This window comes from Lycium ferocissimum, chromosome 4 (assembly GCF_029784015.1).
Source record: "Lycium ferocissimum isolate CSIRO_LF1 chromosome 4, AGI_CSIRO_Lferr_CH_V1, whole genome shotgun sequence".
NCBI classification, from domain to species: Eukaryota; Viridiplantae; Streptophyta; class Magnoliopsida; order Solanales; family Solanaceae; genus Lycium; species Lycium ferocissimum.
The window spans coordinates 49328351-49351988 of NC_081345.1; the positions used below are offsets into that span (position 1 = coordinate 49328351).

The 23638-nt window shown below is 36.4% G+C and overlaps 2 protein-coding genes across 5 annotated transcripts; both read left to right on the forward strand.

Moving 5' to 3' along the window:
- LOC132053430 (uncharacterized) lies at positions 1–6768 on the forward strand. The gene is made up of 12 exons (XM_059445459.1): positions 1–311; positions 2162–2246; positions 3261–3391; positions 3482–3584; positions 3775–3789; positions 4214–4359; positions 4499–4694; positions 4763–4837; positions 5006–5122; positions 5447–5491; positions 5871–5969; positions 6517–6768. The coding sequence occupies exons 1-12, from the start codon at positions 1–3 to the stop codon at positions 6535–6537; spliced, it is 1344 nt and encodes a 447-aa protein (XP_059301442.1). The 3' UTR covers positions 6538–6768.
- Positions 6769–8299: 1531 nt separating this feature from the next.
- Positions 8300–22011, forward strand: LOC132053432 (snRNA-activating protein complex subunit). 4 transcript variants are annotated; one of them, XM_059445461.1, is made up of 12 exons: positions 8300–8451; positions 11001–11166; positions 11411–11466; positions 16213–16279; positions 16411–16466; positions 17136–17724; positions 18582–18670; positions 18790–18880; positions 20032–20127; positions 20521–20646; positions 20739–20999; positions 21730–22011. In XM_059445461.1, exons 2-12 carry the CDS (start codon positions 11032–11034, stop codon positions 22009–22011), a joined length of 1848 nt encoding a protein of 615 aa, XP_059301444.1. In that variant the 5' UTR covers positions 8300–8451; positions 11001–11031. The 4 variants fall into 4 exon arrangements, with proteins under 4 accessions (XP_059301444.1, XP_059301445.1, XP_059301446.1 ...); XM_059445462.1 differs by having other exon boundaries at positions 11025–11166; XM_059445463.1 differs by lacking the exon at positions 8300–8451 and adding an exon at positions 10395–10961 and having other exon boundaries at positions 11025–11166.
- Positions 22012–23638: the final 1627 nt, after the last annotated feature.

Below are 23638 nucleotides of genomic sequence, written 5' to 3' on the forward strand. Positions count from 1 at the left end.
ATGAAGATGAGCAGTACGCAAGGTCCACATTCTCTAGCCTTTCGTGTCATGAGACTATGCCGTCCTTCTCTTCACGTTGAAACCCCGCTTCGATTCGATCCTTCCGATCTCTTATTTGGGGAAGACCTCTTCGATGATCCTGTCGCTGCTACTCATCTCCCTCGACTCCTTGCTGACACTGTCCCCACCGTTGATGCTGGAAGTACGTCGGTTGATCCGTCGGATCTGTCTTATAGGAATAGATACCTTCTTCAGCATACGTCGGATTCTCTTGGTCTGCCTGGACTACTCCTTCTTCCTCAGTCCTTTGGGTTAGTAAGCTTCATTTGTTACTCTCTTTTTTCGAATTCATTTGATACTCGCTATATCTAAGTGGGCGTTTGGCTATGAAAACCAAAAACTTTTTCACTATTTTTTTGGAATTTTGGAGTTGGAGTTGTGTTTGGTTATAGTTTTTGCAAATAGTATTTTTTTTTGTTGAAAGGTACTTGTTTTGGTTGTGAAAAAAGTGAAGTTTTGTATTTGGAATTTTCATGGCCGAACACTAATTTTTGGAAAAAGTGAAAAAAAAAATCCGGAAAAAAGTGAATAATTCTTATGGCCAAACGGGTCCTTATAAGTAGGCTCGGCCATGAAAACCAAATGTTTTTCACTTTATTTGGAATTTTGGAGTGGGGAATTTTGGAGTTGAAGTTGGAATTGAAGATGGAGTTGTGTTTGGTTATAGTTTTTGCAAAGAATATTTGGTTGTTTGAATGTATTGAAAGTGAAAAAAAAAAAAAAAAAAGTGAAAACAAGGTTTTTAGGTGTTTTTCAAATTCTAAATTGTATTTTTCTTGGCCAAATGTTAGATTTTCAAATAAAGTGAAAAGTTCTCATGTGGGGTTAAATGTTGCTACACTTTTTATCTGGATTTAAAATCACTCCGTGCACTTTGTAAGACATACCTTAAGTGACAGTTTTCAATTTTCGTGAGTCAGTTTGACTAATATTTGAAGTTAAATTGGATTAGATCAACTCAGTATTTTAAAATTAAGAATTAGCATCTTGGTCTTCTTCTTGTTGCTCAATCCTTCGGGTTAGACTTCATTTTGCTACTTTTTTTCCGAATTTATTTGCTACTCGCTCTATCTAAATGTTGCTATACTCATAAAAAGAGTGGCCATGTCCAGTGGTTCACAATGATTTCGCACATGGATAATGCATATCTTATTTCAATATTGTATGCGGAAACAATATATGAACTGATCATTTCAGGGAAAAAATAGCACTATCCCTATAAGTAAGAAAAGGAGGGGAAAAACCTGCACGGCGTCTAGCTCACTTCATCGTCTTTACTACTTTGTAGACACCGGCTCTTTTTGCAATTTTTAGAGTCTAAATCACTCCGTGCACTTCTTAAGACACGTGAATTTGCATTTCCGAAGTTTTTAGTTGACAATTGTGAAATCTAGCAATGTACTTGTCTTCAATTGGGTAGTTTGGGGTGGGGTGGGGGGTTGTAAAAATTTGGGGCAAGTTACACATTTGGCCGATCGACTAAAAATAATTACATTTGTTAGCCAAATATACAAAAAATGTCCGTTTTGCATTTCTGTTTCTGCAATTGGGTTTTGGGTTGGGGGGGGGGGGGGGGGGGGGGTTGGTTTAAATGTGGGGAAGTTACACATTTGGCTAAACTCTCTATCTAGATTTAAAATCTGTCCGTGCACTTTTGTTAAATTGGATTAGATTAACTCAATATTTTAAAATTAAGATTTAGTATCCTTCTGATTCTCTTGGCCTGCCTGGTCTACTCTTTCTCCCTCAGTCCTTTGGGTTAGTTAGCTTCATTTGCTGCACTCTATCTTAATTTTGCTACACTATGTATCTGAATTTAAAATCATAGTTACTTTCATTTTAATTTATAAGACACTATGACTATTTGGATAGTCCAATTGGTTTTTTTAGTAGTAGTGTAGTTTTGTTAACAAATTTAAATATTTTTAATTACGAGCCGAGCTGTTATGAAATGGAGTGTATGTTATTTAAGATTTTTGTTTAAATTTCTATACACATATTAGAGCAGGAGATGATGAGTGACGGTGATGACTGCTCATATGTTGGACCTGTTGGTGATTAGTTGTTGTTTCCCCCCCTTTTTCAATTTATGATCTTGCAGGGCGATATATTTGGGAGAGACGTTCTGCAGTTATATAAGCATAAATAACAGCTCCAGTTTTGAAGTTAGAGATGTTACCATCAAGGTGATTTTCTTGCTTAGTCGATTACTATAAGGAGCTACTGTAAATAGTGCAGAGATGCTATGAATATATTCAACCTGTTGATAAGCAAGATTCTTACAATTTCAACTGCGGGTATAAAATTTGTCAGGTGGCAGAGCTGAATTCCTGTTTTTCCCAAGTCTTAAATGAAGATTAAAAAAGGTCTTAGCCTGATTTAGCCCATTTGAGTTTTTAGTACATAAATAAAACCAGCTGTTAAAAATTCACAAATATAACCAAATGGGAGTAGCGTTTTCTACTTAGTGAATCGTCTTCAAGAAGGTTGTGCTTCTCGTGTAGAAAATTTCGTGGGAAAAGTAGTAAATAAACAACAGCAGTGTCAGCACAATATTGTGGTCTTAGTGTCACATTCGCATATTTACAAATGTGCAAACATAGAGGACATTCTTGACGGAGTAGATATATAGAAGAAACAGGCTTTTGCATTTTGTATATGTGTGGCCTTTATGCTCTTGTATTGATCATTTGTGGCTAAACTAAGCTACTTATCAAAAGCCGCTAGTTAAACTTTCATATATTTGGAAAGTATGTTCCAAATGTATCTTACACTGAAGAAAATGAATTAGCTCAATGCTCAGAATTGAGTCTATGTGTGAGTGTTGGAACATTGAAATGTCTCTTAAGCATCGCTTATGAAGCTTCAGTTTCTCTTAGTACCATTTTGCTACTGTGTATCTAGGCATAAAGCTTTTGTAGGTGTAGGTAGTTGTCAGGTGAATATGTAAAGCTTAGGAATTGTTTAGTCAAAAAGGTGAGATAAGATTTGCCTGGAGAATTTAGATCTCAAAAATCTCTTGATTGTGAACCAAGTTAATACTGGGATTTTCTTTTTTTGATCCATTAGTTAATACTAGGATCTTATTTTTCATATATTGGTCTTGTAAGTAGGATCAGCTAGACACTCTCTTACCTTTTTGAATTAGAATCCTTGACTCTAACAACTGCTTTATAGAAGTGATATTTAATTTTCTACAGGCAGAAATCCAAACAGAGAGGCAGAGGATACTTCTTTTAGATACTTCTAAATCACCTGTTGAATCAATACGTGCTGGAGGGAGATATGACTTCATTGTGGAACATGATGTGAAAGAACTTGGTGCACACACGTAAGATTCATCATAAAATTGGTGGTCGTATTGATGGCACTGCTTTCTAACAATATGATAGTTTATTTATACAATTGCTTCACTTTCTAGGTTGGTCTGCACTGCTCTTTATAGTGACAATGATGGCGAGCGGAAATATCTTCCACAATATTTCAAATTTATGGTTGCGAATCCACTTTCTGTTAGAACAAAGGTACATCACAAAAACCCAAATTGTTTGCATGGTTAATGTGACAGGATTATATATGCTTTAATTTCAATTTATTAGGAGCAGTTCTTAATATATTTGCTGCTCTTTTAATATATTTCATATTTGCTTTCTTTATTATTTCTCAAGTCTGCTCATACTTTTCAAGATAATAACTGCTTGTTTGTTTCTGCAGGTCCGCGTTGTTAAGGTAGGTTGGTTCAAGCTCATTGAGTGTAAGTTCATGATCTTGCATTCATATTGGCCTGTCGAAATTTTAAAGAAAATGGGTCAAGAAAAGTCAGTTTTTGCACTCATTATTTCAATTTCATTGGTTGGGATGTGTTGTTCAGGCCAATTTTTGATAATGTTCAGCATACTTCATCATACTTCCCACTTTGGAAAATCTGCAATATATTGCCACCACTAGATGTAATTTGCTTATACGGAATATCAGTTATTTCAACTCATTTTGGCAGCTTTTTGTGGCTAATAGGATAATGCGAGATTGCGTTTGATTTTAATATTGCAAACCATCTTGACTCTTGAGAATCATTTACCAGGAGCAGCGATATCAGCTTCTGCATTTCTAATACTTTTCCTGTTTAGGACACTAAACTCTTTTTCTATCACAGGAAACCACTTTTTTGGAGGCTAGCATAGAGAATCATACAAAATCTAATCTCTATATGGACCAAGTTGATTTTGAGCCAGCTCAGCATTGGAACACTACAGTACTACGAGGTGTTGATCACCACCCAGAGAGCAAACAACCAATGAGGTTGACTGATAGATATTTCTCTTGTACCGTGGAAATTGCTGCTTTATTTTGGTTTAAACGTTTGATATGTTCCCCAGTTGGTGTAGCGTTCACCTTTGTTTGCTTGACTAAACTTTGCTGATCTATTTTGATCTGCCAGCGATGTATTTAAGCCTCCTGTTCTCTTAAGATTTGGGGGTGGGGTCCATAATTTCCTTTACCAATTGAAGTTATCCTCAGATGGCTCTCCACTGCCGAAGGTGGAGGGAAGTAATGTCTTGGGCAAACTCCAGATAACTTGGCGTACAAATTTGGGTGAACCTGGACGCCTTCAGACACAACAAATTCTTGGAAGTGTAAGTGAAATGATTTCTAATAATGAAGTTTTGATGTGATCCTAAGGTATTCTTTTCCCACCTTGCAGCCCATTGCTCATAAAGACCTTGAGCTAAAAGCGGTAGAAGTGCCATCAACTATCATGCTGGAGAAACCTTTTGTGGTAAGACTGAGTACATAGAACCACTAAAAATAATGCAGTACTCCTTACACAGTGCGCTGAATTCTTGTTAAAAACTAGTGTTTTTGGGATTGGTACGATACTTCTTTTATCAATGGGATGGATGAGAAAGTTTATTCATTTTAATTGCATTTGCTACTTTCTCTGTAGGTACGTCTGAATCTCGCAAACCAGACAGACAGGGTGCTGGGCCCTTTTGAAGTTTGGGTGTCACAAAGTGACTCACTAGATGAGAAGGCTATCATGGTTAATGGTCTTCTAACAATGGTGAGACACTGAAATGGCTTCTACACTATCCTGATAGCTTTATCCTTTCTCACATTTGATGAACTGATGAAATTCCCATCTTTTTTATGTTGTTCTTGTTTGGTGCATGCATTTTATTCGTTTCTAATTGTTGGACTCTCATGCTCAGCACTGTGGTTGTGTCATAGTGTTAATTGTGCACTTGATATGCAGATTCAGTTCTCTATCACAATTTCTACTTCATCTACGAGTCTAAATTCAGCTTATCTGTTTCTATTGACAGTTGGACATATGATTGCATCTGTATCTATTTATTGTCTATTCTAAACTTCTCTATGGGTACAGCATTTGGCACAGGTGGAAGCATTTAGCTCTTCAGAATTCGAGTTGGTGAGGATAATCTTCTATTTAATCTTGTAAAATAGATAGCTCAAATGCTAGTTTTATACTCCCTTCGTCCTAATTTGTGACATAGTTTCCATTTTAGTCTGTCTCAAAATAATGTCACCTTTCCATATTTAGAAGTAATTTAACTTTAAAATTTCGATTTTACCCTTAATGAAATGATTTATAGCCACGCAAATGTCTAAGGTTTGTTTTAGACCACAAATTTCAACAGTCTTCCTTTCTTTCTTAAACTTTGTGCCTAGTCAAACGATGCCACATATTTTGGGACGGAGATTACCGAATATATCTTTCAGTCGTTTATTTGATCCTTCAGTGGTTTCCTTGCTTCATAAAAATGATTTTGGTGCACTTTCCCATGTAGAACCTGATTGCTGTGAAGCATGGGGTACAGAAAATCACAGGCATTACCGTGTTTGACACGCGTGAGAAGAAAACATATGATTCTTTGCTGGAGTTGGAGGTGAGTTTCAGCTCCCAAAACAGTTACGGAGGATAATGCTTCTTTCCCATTACATTCCCTTTTTGTAGACCTTTTCTTATTGTTGAATGTGGTTGCGCCTGTCTAACACGTGATTGTCCACACATTTTCTTTTGTTTAATTGTTGGACTACCTTCAGTATAGATCCAGGCCACTGTATATCTCATGCCACATGGTGTTGACAAGAACATTTTGTCTGCTGGCAACTAGTATCCCTAAAAACCGAAGTCTGAAACTCAAATTGATAAATGGGCACATCCTTAACTATTCATCCTTCTTTTGGCACTCCGCACTCCAAAAACAGCACCCCCAAAATAGAACTCACTCGATACGTGCAGAGTATGAACCCATTGACCAGAAAAATCTGAAATTTTTTCATCCGTCGTCATATATATGTTCAAAAAGGCGAAGAAAATGTTGGATGTCTTCTTACACCATAATCTTGTATTACAGTTTTCATTTACCTCTTTGTTTTAAAATTGTGTTTTGGATTAAGTGCATGGAATTTTATTCTGCATCATGCTTGCAGGTATTTGTTGATTCACAGTAGGTACTTGAGCCAGATGTGTTTGCAAGGTAATAAGGGGGTTGATATGATCCAAGATTGGAGTTACCTTTGGTCGAGAGTTTTTACTACCTGGAAGTCACAGTTAAGATCTAGGCAATTCATTGTTAAAGATTCTCTTCATGCCAAACGTAGAGACGAGTACTAGCATGTTCAATGGCCCCAATGGAACTTGGCATCCAGACGATCTTCAGACGATTAACGTGTGTTTTTCTCGATCGATTGGCAGTGTACATTTCTCGATCGATTGGCAGTGTACACTAGCTATGCACAAGTTATTTTGTCAGTATAGTTTTGTGCCTTTTCTCTATCAACGGTGCTACAGTTTTTGGGAAAGCTCATTTTTCTGTGTGTTGATTATCACTTTTTAACTTCATGTCATGGTTTTGAGTTACAAGTCTTTTCTCTTTGACATGTTTTTCTTGCATAGTTCTATAATGAACTATGAGGGCACATGATACATGAAATTGACCATAATAACGTGAAGGGAGTTGATCACTCTAGGATGATTACTGGACTGTACATCTCATGCCACATGGTGTTGACAAGAACATTTAACCAATCGCCCTTTCACGCTATCCTTTCTTGTTTAATCTCTCATATAAAGATAGATATTTGAATAATTTAAATATACTAGGTCAAATACTCCCTGACATTATCTCATATTTTCATTTAGACACTTCAAATAATGTTATATTAGGCACGTAATGTAGGTTAAAACTAAAACATATGGAGTACTCCCTCCGTCTCAAAAAGATTGTTCTCTTTTGACTTGATACAAAGTTTAAGAAATAAAGGAAGATTTTTGAAATGTGTGGTTCCAAATAAGCTTTAGATATTTGTGTGGCGGTAAATTATTTTATAAAGTTAAATTGTTTCTAAATATAGAAAGGTGATAATTTTTTTGAGATAGATTAAAAAAGAAAAGAGGATAATCTTTTTGGAATAGAGGGAGTAATTATTAAGCACTTCAGATCCATCGGAAAAGTATAGAGAGCGTGAGTTTCCCTCGAGGATGACATGGCAAAATAGCAAATGAAATAAAGTTACTCATTTCGGGAGAATAAGGAAGTAATGGCTTCTATTCTATACGAGCGCACATTAATCCAATTGAAATTCATAAATAAGAATGACGGATTTGACTTGATTACACTATGCAATATACTAACATAGAAAATTGCGTTTCAATGCTAGCGATAGATTGGTTTAGAAAAATCATATTGAGATCGCCTTTTCTCAATCCAATAAGAGAGGTTGATTAAAAGAGATGAGTTCCTTTCTTCAATGCATTTTACCAGAACAATTAGCTAATCTTAGTATTTCGCTCTTTCTTTCGTTTAATGCCTATTAATTTTTTCTTGCATTTAATTTACTTGAACACCAGTTGCTATTTCTCCAAAGCACTCTTCTTTCAATTTCAAACTGAATAGGGTCGTTTCATGGGGGAATAGTTATTCTAGAATTAGTTATTCCAGAATTAATCATTTCAATATTGTTATCTCACCCTCTCATAAGGATAAAATAACACTATAAGCCCCCCAAATTACTAATCTCAAAATTAATTATACCGCAACTAAATTTGAAATAAACTCATTGCAAATTTATCATGAAATTAATTATCTCTTATTCCTCGTAAACGAGCCCTAAAAAACAGAATAGGTTTTGAAACTTGTGGGTCTCTCTCTTTGCCAACTACAGTTAAGTTTAACCTATATAATCTCTCCTTTTCAAAAGTAACCCTCTATTTCTTCTGTTTATTTAAGCAAAGGGAAAATTTCACAAATAACCCAATAGGTTACCACGAGAGAGAGAAGAAAAATGAGGCTAGATCCCTAATTATTCATAAATCGAATGTCTATCTGAAGGTGATGGAAAAAGCCTGAAGCAACAAACAAAAAGGTACTTTCTCTTTTATGTTGTTAGCTTTCAAAATTCAAAAAAAAAAAAAAAAAAAAAAAAAAAAAAAACCAATGTTTGTTGTATTGAGTTCCTATGTTTTCTGCTAGTATGTTTATTTTTTCCTTTTGGGTTGTTGTTTTCTTGTGTTTTAGGAATATATATGGTGTAAGTATGCCCATATCTGTTTTTGAGCTATTTTTGTTATTGTATACGCAATTCGAAGACTTTTAGTTGCTTTTGCTGAGTTAGAGTAGATTTTAATTGAAAACTGGGGATTATGGTTCTTGGGTAATTTGAAATATCTGTTGGCAAATGGAGAAATCTAATGGTTTTTTCATTAAAAGACTTCGTGGGGTGTTCAATATTGTATGTGCCCTAGTCCTAATGTTCATGTTTTACAACCGTGAAGACATTTTGGGCAATCTAATTTTAAGGAAGTCATTTTTAGTTTCTAGTCAGTGGCATAAAAGGAGTAATTTTGATGGTTATTCTTCACATACACGAGTGTTTCGTCGAGGGATGTTAGAAGTAAATAAAGGGAAAATAAGAAAAGGAAAGAAAAAGTGCTACAGAGGGAGGAGTTATTCTTGTCTTCAACAAGTGAAAGGGGCAGATAAGGTGTACAGGATTCAGTTGAAGAGTTCACTTAGTAAATTCAAGGTTATTCCTACTGCTTTGGGGTAAGGAAAAAAAAAAAGGAAAGAAAGTTTGTATGTAGGATCGAACTCCCGCCATAGAAGGTTCAGTACTCTCCCGCCCGCCTTTTAAACCAAAGCACCCAGCGAACTTTTCTGTAAGCTTTAATCTTTATGCGGTTCTTGACAATTTTCTATATAGACGTACGCCTTCCCCATTCGGAGTAATGGGTGCTCAAGCACCGTGAGCACCCACGGTGCCTGTGTGGGTCAGCCCCTGCTAGTGGAGAAATTTGTTTCCTTTTGGGTTTCAACTCTCAATTGTTTATCTTGAATTCAGCATTTTAATCTTATATCAATAAATGTTTCATCAGAAGACTGGCTAACTCTCTTGATTTTCTTAATAAGTTGTATTTATTTGATGTATCATATGTCTAATTGCTTGGAAAACTACTTTTTGTTTTTCGTAAAGTGTTGTGAAAGGCGTTCGCCTCGTCGCCAAAGGCGTGAGGCGAGGCGAGCCTTCCTCGCCTAAGGCAGCCAAGGCATGGCAATTATCAAAAGGCGAGGCTATGGCGGCAATGGCGACTAAGGCGACAAGGCGAGCTGTTGCCTCGCCTTTTTATTTTTTTAAAAAATTGGCTGATTTTAAAACAAAACACAATAAAAGAGCAAAATATTAATATTTACTATGGTTTTCATCTTTTAATATCTATAGCAGTTGTGTCTTCTTCTTCTTTTTTCCTAGGGTTTCTGCGTCTTCTTCTTCTTCTTCTTTTTCCTAGGGTTTTCATCAAAATACAAGAGAGCAACTTTCAGGCAAGGTCTTTTCAGGTAAGGTCTTCTTCTAATTTTTCCTCCTTCTTCTTCTTCTTCTTCTTCTTCTTCTTCTTCTTCTTCTTCTTCTTCTTCTTCTTCTCTTTCTTCTTGCTTCCGGCTTGGCTGACTATTTCTGGCAGCCGGCCGGTGACTTTTTCATCAGAACTAGGCATTTTTTTTTTTCATTTTTGTATTGATATTTATTTAAGTTATATGAATTTTTGCCTTTTATTGTTAGTTGGAGACTTTTAGACTTTAGTATCAACCATCAACTATCTACTTTTAGTTTTTCAATTGAAACATTTGCTAGTATTTTGTAGAGTATTTGAGTTTTTGGGTATTTATATATGCATATTTAATATTTTAATTTTTTGTGTTAATTCTCGCCTCAATTCTAAAAGGCGCTCGCCACGCCATGAGGCGTGAGGCAAGCCCTTGTCGCCACGCCACGCCACGCCACGCCTTTCGCCATCCTAAACACTATCGTAATTCAAAAGAACGTTTCTATCAGAATTATTTTTTGGAATAGTGTTGTAATGAAATTGAAGGGGAGCATTGGAGCAACTGTAAAGTTGTCTCCGTGTGACTTATAGGTCACGGGTTCGACCCGTTGCATTAGGGCAGGCTGTCTAGAGCAGACCCCTTGGGCGCGACCCTTCCCTCGGACCCTGCTAATGCGGATGCTTTGTGCACCGGGCTGCCCCTTTAGTGCCGTAATGAAATCAAGATTTTAAGATTTCCAAGTTCTTAAACACAAATTCACGTCTTAACTGGCGGTGTTTTGAACTCTCTTTTAATAGGCTGCTGTACCCTTTTTAAATAGTTGTGACATTATAAGTTGAGGTTGTTTATTTTTTTTTATTTTTATCTTGTTTCACAATCTTGCAGTTTCCATTGACTGCAATGTGACCTCCCTCTCCCTTACATGGTTTTGCATGAATGTTCAGAAGACAATACATGTCTATTTATGCCTAAATTGAGTGTTTAGTTTTCTGACGTCCTCTTTTCTCTGTTCCTGGACGAAGACACATAAGGTCTCATGATCTGAGAATTGAGGTTACCACTATATGCTTAACTGTTCTTTCTCGTTTCCAGCTTCAGCTCTTAACTGTTACATAGGTTCTTGATGTCGAACCCGGAGGCTTCAGCAGATGAAAACTATGTTTCCGTTCCTCGTGGTGGTCCTATTTACATATCTGATATGGTTGGTCCGCTCACCAGGGTTGCTGACTTTGAGATCAGCATCTTCCATGAACTTGAGGTATGAAGCTGTTTACCTTTAGCTAATGATGACACTCATGTTTGAAGGTTTTATACCTTTTATAGATTCCATGGTCGTGTGAAAACATATTTGTATCAGGAGTTCATATACAGAGCTCCCCTGGACCCCGAATAAACAAAATTAAAACATGAAAGAAAGAAGATAAAAAGTCCATTATGGATTTCACCATTTATGAAACTTTGCTTATGGTCAGTATTTTAAGGATCTCAATTTTGTTATGCAGCGCCTCAAGGCAGAGTTGTCCTCTGATTCACTGGAAATGTTTGATGCTGAGATATCGTAAGTGTTCCTCTTTTCTGCTCCTCTTCAATACTAGAAAAGCAGAGAAAAGTGAAGTGGATCATATGACCTTCCACATACTTTCTCTTGCATATCCTTTAATTAATTTTAGATGGTGATCAATTCATTTGTTTGAGATGCAATACGGCAAGTTTTTTTGGTTTACTATGTGATAGATTTCAGAGTGAAAATTAAAACATGATTTCCTGGAATATTTGTGAGTCTTTGGGTTTTTATTGCATGGACAGATTCTTTTCACTTTCCAGGGTTTGGGTTTTAAAATGTTCTGCTGACTCGAAGTTTGTATTCAGACAGGAGGTATCATAAGATAACTGTGACTGAGGGGATTGTCTCATTGCTTCTATTTTGTGTAGAGTAGTTTTGGGATCATTTATATTTATCAATAACACCTTGTTAGTAGGTTGTTTGTAAATTATTTTTCGTCTTTAAGTTATTTGTGACAGCTGCTAACTTGTCATCCAGTTTTATTTTGGCAGCTGAATATCGTTATTACTATTTTTAAGTATTAATATATTGTTATAGTTGTTATTTTTTCTTTACTTCAGCGAATGTACTTTAAAGAAAATAAAAATTGATTATGTTTTTAATCACATATCTGCATCTACTCCCTACTACCCAAATAAGCTGTACAAACAACAACAACAACAACATACCCAGTGTATTCCCACAAGCACAAGTGGGGTTTTGGGAGGGTAGGATGGACGTAGACCTTACCCTTATCTTTGTGGGGTACAAAGGTTGTTTCTGATAGACCCTTTGCACAAAAGAAAAGACAAGGATGTGAAGCATGGTATGAAGAAAAATATGACAACAAAATAGTGAGATAAAAAGCAAATGAGGCAACATATAGCAATACACATTTGAAGAAAAGAAACTATGCAATTACTAACTAATAGTACTAATAAGGGTACCACTCGGCTACCTACTATCCTTCTGGCCTAATTCTCGACCTCCACGCCTTTCTATTTAGGGTCATGTCCTCAATAAGTTGAAGCTCCCTAGTTCTTTTTCGGCCTACCTCTACCTCTCCTAACTCCTGTCATAGCCAACCTCTCACACTTTCTTACTGACGCATCCACACACCTCCTCTTCACATGCCTGAACCATCTTAGTCTCGCTGTCGTCATTTTGTCGGCCACGGGGGCCACTTCCACCTTGCCCCATATAACTTCGTTCCTAATCATATCCCCCCTAGTATGCACATATCTATCTGAGCATCCTCATCTCCGCTACACTCATCTTCTGAACGTGGGTGTTTTTGACTGGCCAACACTCTGCCCCATACAACAAGGTCGGTCTAACCACCACTCTGTAGAATTTAACTTTAAGCTTGGCTGCACATTTTTATCGCACAGTACCTCGGATGTGAGCCTTCATTTCACCCTCCCTGCCCCAGTACGATGAGCGACATCATCATCAATCTCCCTATCTCCTTGTATTATGGACCCAAGATACTTGAAACTACCTTTCTTGGATAGGACTCGTGCATTGATCTTCACTTCCACTTCCGCCTCATGCGTCACATCACTGAACTTAAACTTTAGATACTTAAACCTTACCTTATTAAAAAAAAAAAACTTTACACTCCTCTGTCTTAGTCTTGCTTAACCTGAAACCTTTAGACTCTAGGATCTTTCGCCAAACTTTCAGCCTATCGCTAACTCCATCACGTGTCTCGTCGATCGGTGCTATGTCATCTGCGAATAGCATACACCACGGCACCTAACCTTGAATATGCCGTGTCAGTTCGTCCATCACTAAGGCGAATAGGAAAGGGCTTGATAACGACGAGGTTAGGGAGACCCCAAGTTTAGAATTAAAATACTAGAAGTGCGGAAGCAAATATAGAAAAGAATTTGAAAAACTAGAAAAATAAAGAAATGGGAAATTCAAAGAAAATAGTTCCAAGAACGCAAGTTCTAAAGATTGAAAAGATATAAGTAACAACGAATTGGTTATTGGATGAACCAAACACCTTTACTTGAGAAACGAATCAAACTTTGAATTCGGATCTTGACTGCTTCCTGAGTAACATTAGACAAAAATTAGTATGTATACTAATCGCCTTCTAAGAATACCAAGAAGAAACCAAAGATATCAAAAAGAAGTTATCTTACTACCTTGAACTATGAACTAGCTAGGTCGAAAGATAAATCCAAAGTAATCTGCCACAAAGGTTCAAAAAAACTCTCAACTATATTATATTCTTTAAAATCTAAATTACAATGAAGGACAAGCACCCCTTTATATAGTATAAAGAAGGGAGCTGGTCAAGGCTTCAATAAATGGGAATTATATTCCCTAGAAGCATAGAAGACTACCCACACTTAGACCAATGCAAGTCAACATACACATGGACCAATGCAGGTCAACATAGATTAAAACAACTATTGAATATATATTCTAGAAATTATATTTTGGGCTGATTTGGGCTGCTGGAAATTTCTCTTTTTTGGAGCAGATTTGGGCCTCATTCCATCTCATCTTGGACTTTGGGCCTCAAAATAGGTGTAAGACTTGAGGAAAATATCTGGATTGGGCTGGAGCTCTTCTTCCATCACAAGACACTTTTTAATTGTTAATTGTAGCCCATTGAGCTTGTCTTGAAATATCCTTGTTTGAGATCTCATCATGGGTCTTCTTGGAACTTTCAAATCTTCATCCATGTCCTTCAATGATTCTGAGCTGACATGGATGCTATCATTCCCCTCTTCTTGAAGAGAATTCGTCCTCGAATTCAAACCTGCATCAAATAAGGAAAGATTAGAAACATTGAAGGTAGCACTAACTTGATATTCACTAGAAATATCAAGTTTATCAGCATTGTCTCCAATCCTTTCAAGGACTTCAAATGAACCATCTCCTCTTGGGTATAGTTTCCCTTTTTCCTCTTTGGATTTGTCATTTTGCATTTCCTTACTCCTTTCAATTTTGTATCTCTCTTCCTTACCATTTTCCTTTTCACTCAATTCTTTTATTCTCTCATCTTCTCTTTTTTCTGGAGGTTTAGGAACTTCTATTTGTGTAAGAGAAGTTACACATGACGAAGAGTCACTCTCTTGTTCACAACTTGACTCCCCCTCTTGGAAGATAACATACTTCACCATCTTATTGGAACGAATAGGACTTTTGGAGTTAACTTCATCTTGAGACTGTGTTATAGAATGAATGCGCTTGAATTCCTCTTTTAAATCACCCCAAGTCAAAAGTAGTTGATTAAATTTCACCCAATGAGGGTTACTATAATCATCGACTAATTTTCGTAATTTCTGGGACAAGGCCCTTGTGGCAAACTCCAATTTCTCTATCTCCCAATAATTGTTACAAGCAAATATATGCTCCATGTAATATTCCCATTGGAGGTAAGTTTCTTTACTAGCATACATGCACAATTTTGATAGTACCACGTGACTACTATCCGACTTGGCCAATCCTTCATAATCACATATTCTTGCACCTATGAAAGATTTGGAAGTTCCAAGAAGACCCATAACAAGATCTCAAACAAGGAAATTTCAAGACAAGCTCAATGGGCTGCAATTAGCAATTAAAAAGTGTCTTGTGATGGAAGAAGAGCTCCAGCCCAATCCAGATATTTTCCTCAAGTCTTACACCTACTTTCCTCAAGTCTTACACCTATTTTGAGGCCCAAATTAAAGTTCAAGATGAGATGGAATGAGGCCCCAATCTGCTCCAAAAAGGAGAAATTTCCAGCAACCCAAAATTTAATTTCTAGAATATATATTTAATAATTATTTTAATCTATGTTGACCTGCATTGGTCTATGTGTATGTTGACTTGCATTGGTTTAAGTGTGGGTAGTCTTCCATGCTTCTAGGGTAAATAATTCCCACTTATTGAAGTCTTGACCAACTCCCTTCTTTATACTATATAAAGGGGTGCTTGTCCTTCATTGTAATTCAGATTTTGAAGAATATAATATATTGAGAGTTCTTTTGAACCTTTGTGGCATTATTTTGGGATTTATCTTTCAACACTAGTTCAAGTTAGTAAGATAACTTCTTTGATTTCTTTCTGGTATTCTTTCGAAGCCGATTAGTTCTAATACTAATTGTTGTCTTAAGTTACTCACAAAGCGGTCAAGATCCGAATATATTGTTTTTGATTCGTTATCTCAAGTAAAGGCATTAGATTTCTTCTTATAAATCTATATGTTGTTACTTGGATCCTGTCAAGACTTCAGAAGTTACGTTCTTGGATTGTTCCTTCGAATTTCCCCTATCTTTTATTTTCTAGTTTTCAGATTCTTTTTTTATATTTGCTTCCACACTTCTAATATTTTAATTCTAAATTTGGGATCTCCCTAACCTCGTCGATATCAGGGCTAATCCCTGGTGCAACCCCATCATCACTGGGTTGTGTTCTGAGTCCCCACTATTCTAACCGGGGTCTTGGCTCCATGTTACATGTCCTTAATTACCCCAATGTAAGTCACAGGTACACCTTTAGACTCCAAACATCTCCACAGGACCTCCCTAGGGACTTTATCTGACGCCTTTTCCAGATCAATGAACACCATGTGTAAACCCAAATACGCAGTAGTACATATAAAAGAGAGGTAGTGCTTATTAGTTATTACATTGACTCTTCAAATTTTAACTTTGGTAGGCTGGACTTCTGTATGGATTATATTTCTTAGGTTTTGAACAGTCTACTTGTATTTTCCGCATAATGGACTGACTCTGGTCATTGATTGTGTTGCAGGGTTGAAGAGCTTAAAATTATCAGTGAAGAGGAATTGGTGGCTCAAGCCTTTGAAGAAGCATTTAAGGTGACATTTTTTAAATATAGGAAGTCATTATAACAGTTAGTTTACAAATTTTCACTTATTAGAAAAAAGGTTAGCTTACAAATTTTCACTTACAAAAGAAAATAAAAGGGATCTTCATCTAATGATGACAGGATGACGAGTTGGCCAAAGACTCTTCACAAACTTTGACAGAGCACCTCGGTACAAGGTTAGTTAAATGAATATTCTACACCAAGACCTATTTTACTGTTTTTTTGTGGTCTTTGTTTCTTCCATTCGGGTTAGATGGTATTTCCACAATTCTATGATTTGTGTCCAATTCTACTTATGTACCTCTAGATACTTGATTAGGTTGGAAGTTGGAATGAGTGGTTATCTATTTCCTTCTGTTCTAGGGAGCTATGCATGTGAAGATCTTTGCTCTTTTAATAATAAAGCAAGTCAAACAGCTTTTGGAAATGAATGTTTATTGATTAAGGAAATAAATAAAGGAACGCAAAAAAGGGACTAGCAAGTTGTGTAGAAATTGAATTGACTTGCAAAAGTAGTATTTTAATAAGCATGATGATATTTAAAAATTATTCTGTATATATCTGTAGGAAACTGGATGGAAGAATTATTCTTTGAGGTTTGGACATTCTATATATTAGAGTCACTGAGAGTTTTTTTTTTTTTTTGATTTGTTTACAAAACAGTAATATCTTCAAGTCTCTCTTGATGTCAAATGATAGTTCCCAACACCACTTACACCTGATAAAACCATATTTAGCTGTTCATTCCATTTGTTTGTGTATGTGCTAGTTTGCCGTTTTGCATATGGTCCACACTCATTTGCTTAGTTCTATTTTTTTCAAATCCCCTTTCTTACTAAAAACAGTAGAACAGATAATGGGAAATCGGATACGGAACTTGCTTCATTTGAAAGGTCAGAAAGAGAAGTGGACTCCTCTACAATCCATGATCCCTCAAACCACGTCCTTCCTGGGACCTGCAACGACAAAGATTCAGATAAAAGCAAGTCCTACAAAAGGAAACGGGGGAAGAATGTTCATCAGAAGAATGCTGTTGAAAGAGAAGTGGACTCTTCTACTAAACATGATCCCTCAAACCAAGTCCCTCCTGGGGCCTGCAACAACATAGGTTCAGATAAAAGCAAGTCCAACAAAAGGAAACGTGGGAAGAATGCTGTTGAAAGAGAAGTGGACTCTTCTACTAAACATGATTCCTCAAACCACGTCCCTCCTGGGGCCTGCAACAACAAAGGTTCAGATAAAAGCAAGTCCAACAAAAGGAAACAGGGGAAGAATGTTCATCAGAAGAATGCTGTTGAAAGAGAAGTGGACTCTTCTACTATACATGATCCCTCAAACCACGTCCCTCCTGGGGCCTGCAACAACAGAGGTTCAGATAAGGGCAAGTCCAACAAGAGGAAACGGGGGAAGAAACATCATAAGAATGCTGTTGATGTATGCTACTGACCTTCTTCTGTTATATATATCTGTTCTAGCACTCTATTTTCTGTTGTGTTGAAGTCTTTGTTTAGTTTTTAGTTAAAAGAGTTTTGTGTCCTCTCACCTACTAATTAGAGTTGGTGTCCTATCCTATCATGGATATGGTTGAGAGTTATATAGTGTATACTATGCGTTAACTGGGACTATTAGATCACTTGGATGAGTAATCTAGCATTTTGTTTTATATTGATGATCTAGGTTAAGATGTATTTAAGAGTAAATCAAATGTTCAGGCTTATTTTCACCTTTTTAATCCCTTAAGAATTCACTTTCCATATTAGACTCAAAGGCGTTTATCATAGATATCAAAGTAGTGGAAGTATGGAAACTGAAAGGTGAATTCTCCACAACACATACTTTAGAAGTGATGAACCATGAACAGGAGCTCCTCCAGTTAATCACTGAAAAAAGCCTCCAAAACTGAAAGAAATCTACTTTTATTGTCCGATACTCCTATTAGTCCTAGTTGCTCATACAGCTTAAGTTCCAACAGGTTGAAAATGAGTGATCTCCCAAGTCTAGCAATACCTTTTTAAAACAGGAGAATGTAATATTTGATCAGGATACATTGACCTTTTCTCAAAAAAAGAAAAAAAAAAAAATTGAATTGTGTAAAAGTATGCAGGAGAAAAGAAAATGTTGAACATAATTTGGCTTATAAAAGCTGCCAGTTCATTTAGTCACATCTTATATATTTTTTTTCTCATTGACATAATAGTGGTTGCTCATTTTCTGCCATTTTCTTTCTCCTTGTGTTTTTAATTTAAGTGTTTTTTTTCCAAATAATAAGTTGATGTTCTTGCATTTTGTAGGACCACTATATACCAAAGGTGGAACAACTTGCAAAAGTTAAAGAAAAACAAGAGGAAGAGAAAGCAGCAGCAAGATTGCACTCTTTCAAGTACAGATCATCATTTCTAGTTGATATGTTTTTATTTATGACTAAACTAACCTGTTATATCCATTGTTTTGTGTCCTCTTGTGTTCTTCATCTTAGCTATCTTTTTTATATTTTTTCAGTGGTAGTTGCAGCAGCAGCCACTCTGCCTCAAAATCCTCCAGTAGGGATGCTAGGATGACATCTCTCAAGTCAGTAAGTTTGGGAACAAAGGTAGTGCTTCTAAGACCCTTGATTCTTATTTACTGTATGTCCTAGTTTTAGATGAGTCTAGAATTTAAAAGGTCTGAGCAAGGCTAAAGTTAGTTTAAGGCTTGTTTCGGCTGTTAAAAAAAAAAAAAAAAAAAAAAACCATTGACTCATTCTATCTTTTGCCTGGTCGCTTAAGAGATATAATTGATCAGTTTTCCTTCCACCATATAATCTCACTGCAAATTTCAATATTCCATTATTTCCGAATGCCATGATAGAACTACGTAACCATCAAACTCTCCTTCCCTTCTATGACTGCAAAAGTCTGGCTTGCCGTGGTAGATCAACATTCTGTCCATCCGTACGTGAAAAATCCCATTTCTGGACTGGGTACTTTTTCTTTCCTTGAGTTTTATTTTGAAAAAAAAAAAAAATCTTTGCTCTGAGAGCGTCTTTCTGTGCTCTCATTTTCTTGGGTATGGGGTGAGGGATGGGCGGTGGGGGCGAGGTAGGGGGTTTAATGAATTATAACTCTTATTAGTTTTACCGGTAATTTGTATATAATGTATTATGAAGGAAAATTGCTTTTTCCGATCACTGAAAAAAAGAACTGGTTTTTTCATCCCCTCCTTTTAACTACTAACCATTAAAGTTGAGGAAATGGTCAAATTTATATAATAAATTAGAGAAGAAAAAAAATGACTACATTCGCAAGAAGGTGCAAGTAGCACGCATGAGATGGTTTGGTCTTTTCCTGCATCAACATACAGATGAATCGATCTATAGGTGTGAATTGTGGTGAGTGAAGGTGTTAAAAGGGAATGATGTAGACTTAAAATCACATAGAAGAAGTTGTGTCGAAAGACCTACAATTTCTTGGAATCAGTGTAGACTTAGCTAAAGATTGGCACATTGGAAGAAAAGATCCATATAGGTGATATCTGGCTAAAGTAATTTCATGTAAGCCAATACATTACACTTGCATACATTGTAAATCTGTAGTATATGCTGTGATGGCGTCATGACCTTTCTAGTGTTGCTTTGCAGTTGACAGCTGTGATATGAATTAGATGTACATAACACTTCCTTTAGTTTAGTCCCCAAAATTTCTGCCATCTTAGTTCTAAACAGATGATGGTTTGTTGATTTCGTTCTTGGTCTTTTTATGCCAGGTGAGAGCAGCAAATACTTGTGAACATATTCCAGTGCAGTTTCCAGAAGTTATCCTCTGTGTTGAGATTTATCATTACAAAAGGACATGGACAAAAGTATGAACATGCTCTTTCTTGCTATCTTTGAAGCACTGATGAACTGATGTTTAGCAACATTGCCTTTATCTATTTTTGTTAGCTGCCACCTCTTTCATCTTCGTTCTTTATAGTAGTCATATTTAAATTCTCTGTAAACATTATGTTTGAGACCTTATCTGGGTGATGAAATAGAAGGCTATTTTGCTAGGTTATAGCTTATTTAGAGCCTTATCAGTTTTAAATTATGTACTTTGCCTGTTTTAGCTATTCTGACCTGCTGTCATAGTATTGAAATAACCTTGTTAAAGATGATCAAAGATCTTCCTATTGTTACTGCTTTTTTAGTAATACTCATGTAACTTTATAGTCTAATATATTGTTAAAACTGACTATGATGATATATATCTGTAGACTCAAGAATTTCTGGTCCTTGGGCGGCAATTTTTGACGGAAATGAGAGATAGGATTTATTGCATTACTGATGAGATAATGAAAAAAACAGACAAAAATGATCCTTCGGGCTATTTCCTTGTGGAGGTAATGGTCTAGCAAAATTTGCTTTCTAATGATAAATAGCAATTTTCGTCTGTTTAATATATTCTTATGACCAACCTAAATATTTTCCGTAGGATGTCTTTTGCAATGATTTCAGGGATCCTTCTGCTACAGACTATAGTAAGCCAATACTTGATTGGCTTCAAGAATCTAAGAGTGAGGCACTGGAAAAATGGGAATCTATCGCCTCCGGTGAACTGCCACAGAAACAAAAGGCACTTTTTGGCAGTAAAATGGGACCACAATTGCCCCATTTCAAGGCCATTGAAATGCAAAAAATTCGTTTCTGTGACTTAAGATTTCGACTTGGTGCTGGATATCTTTACTGTCATCAGGTAATATTTCTTGTTCAGTTTGTTTTATTTTTCTGTTGCTCAGGGGATCTGTTCGTTTTTAATTCAAATCACTGTTCATTAATGCTTCACCACGGAAGTCTTAAGATAAATACAAAGAGTATACACATACAGTTCCAGTCATCCATCAAGTCTAGCCAACTATTAATAGAGAAAGGTATTTTCTATTTCAACAATCGTGTGCCTCAATCCTAATCTAGTGGTATCGGCTATATGAATCCTCTGTATTTATTCCTCTCTTCGGACCCATATCCTTACAATGGTGACAAATAATTTGTCTTTTAAGGTGAATGGGAAGTTTTCTAAAAATAGAAGTTCATTGAATCTCACACTTATCTCTACCAGGACATAATGTTTAATGTAACAACAATAGCTCTAATCGTAAGTGGTTGGTTTCACCTATAAATGATTCTTTGCTTCCGTTATGTTATGTTCTTAGTTAAGTTCACGTTGATTTCGAGAAGCTATAGATTTTTGAGACAATTAATCTCTATGTGATTTAAGGTTCACCTTGTATCTTTCAACACCTTCAATTACTACACTGTCGCTTGTTCAGACGGGTGCATTTGGAGGTTGACATATAGGCTATAGCATATACCTCTTATTTTATCGTGTGTGCTACTTGCATTTGCTTTACTCGTTCGTTTTTAGCATGAACTGTGCTATATATAAATTGTTAATGGCTTTGTGTCTGTGTTTGCATGATATAAAGGGGGACTGCAAGCATCAAGTTGTAATAAGAGACATGAGGCTGATACATCCAGAGGACGTACAGAACCGAGCCGCGTATCCATTGATAACCTATCAGCCAAAATTGAGGTTCCAGAAATGCTCTGTTTGCAAAATTTATAGAGCAGTTAAGGTGACTGTTGATGATAAATGGGCTGCTGAAAATCCTTGCTACTTTTGTGACCTTTGCTATTACATGCTCCATTATGTTGAGGGGACTCTGCTTTATGATGATTTCTCTGTGTTCGAATATCTCCATGAGTAGAATGTAACCAGAACAACAGAAGTTTATATAGTTGTCTTTTTTTAACTGGGGAAAAAAAATGTTTTCATTGCAGTTCTGAAAATTCTCTATGCTTGTCAGTTTTACTTGTTTGGTTACCCTTCTTATAATGTGTTTTATACGCATTTCGCCACAAATTTACTGGTAGGGTGTGTTTTGTTTGACAAGTCTTTTTTCAAAAGAAACTTGAAAAATTACTTTCTGGGGTTCCGTTGGGCAGTGGAAAATATTTTCCAAAAAAAAAAAAAAAAAAAAAAAAACTTCTGTAAGTGATATTAATATAAACACATTGGTATTCTGATGAAATTTTTGAAAACTACTGATTGAGAACAATCAATTACTATATGAAGTTAAGAATTGAGATAATTGTAGAGGAAAATAACTTCCACTTAAAGGTGAGGATGTCATTGTTATGAATCAGCCCGGGCCCAAGGTGTGCAGGGATTTCACACAAACAGTTATTGGGCCAAGAAGAAACATTTGGACCAGAAGGCTTTCACAAAGATTGGTTTGGATCCAGGCCCAATTACCCATTGTTAAAAGGGACTAGAAGTTAGAAAGAATGGTTATGCGAATAGTTCAGGTATCTGTATTCTCTCATCTCCTTCCTCTGAGTTCTAACTTCTCATCCCCATTCTTATTTCTATTCTAAGTTACTGGTTATTTCTAATTCAGTAGTTTAAGTGTTGCACTTGTAATTTGGCTATCAATGATTATATAATACTTGAGTATTTGTGTTGAGAATTCTAGTTTGTTTCATTGTTGCTTTCATCGATTCGGATTCCATGACTCGGGCTTGCCTATCATCTATCGACGTTCTGGCGATCTCTCCCAAAGTTGTTGCAATAGAGCTACCCCCATTTCAGTGGTTCTAACCCAGAAGCATGGATCTTACAAGTTGAACGCTATTTTCAGTTCTACTCCATCACTGAAGCCTGTAAGTTGCCTCTCGCATCATTTTACTTGGATGGCGATGCTTTAGCATGGTTCCGATGGATCTATCGAAATGATCAATTTTATGATTGGAAGCATTTCACAGAGAAATTGCTTCTGCGATTTCAACAACGTTCTTGCTGTGCTCCACGTTCAACCGCAAACGCCTTCGTCTCTACTTGGGATTATGATCCTGCCCGCCAAATGTCCGATACATCTTCTCAGAGAGATGCAATTATTCCTAAGGATGCAATCACTAAAATGATTGCTGGGTTGGCAGAAATTTCAGAGAAGATTAAATGTTTAATAGTTGGCACTTCTGCGAAGAGCATGATTTTTGATAAATTCCCCGAGAAATTTGTCCACATAGATTCTTTGGCTGGCGATTTTGATGGACATAATGATGCCATTGACATTCTTGAAGACATGGAAACCCATAAAGTCGGAAATAAAAATTCAGTCGAGGTCGTGGAGTTGGTAGAGGAATCTCCCATTGTTGCGGATGATCAGGTGTTCGACTACATGTTTGACGAAGCGACTGATACTTTCCAATGTAATAAACACTTATGCTCTTGTGCTGGTGATCATGAGGGTCTCGTTCGTAAGCATAGCATGGAAGCTGTCAATTCAGCACAGGAAATTTCAGCGATTACTGAAGACCAAGTGTTCGACGTTA

Coding starts and splice junctions, on each gene's coding strand:
- LOC132053432 (XM_059445461.1), top strand. CDS start 11,032: ATGTCGAACCCGGAGGCTTCAGCAGATGAAAACTATGTTTCCGTTCCT. Junction 18,671..18,789: donor GCAAGATTGCACTCTTTCAA/GTACAGATCATC, acceptor ATATTTTTTCAG/TGGTAGTTGCAGCAGCAGCC. Junction 20,647..20,738: donor CGGGCTATTTCCTTGTGGAG/GTAATGGTCTAG, acceptor TATTTTCCGTAG/GATGTCTTTTGCAATGATTT.
- LOC132053430 (XM_059445459.1), top strand. CDS start 1: ATGAAGATGAGCAGTACGCAAGGTCCACATTCTCTAGCCTTTCGTGTC. Junction 4,695..4,762: donor CACAACAAATTCTTGGAAGT/GTAAGTGAAATG, acceptor CCCACCTTGCAG/CCCATTGCTCATAAAGACCT. Junction 5,970..6,516: donor ATTCTTTGCTGGAGTTGGAG/GTGAGTTTCAGC, acceptor TCATGCTTGCAG/GTATTTGTTGATTCACAGTA.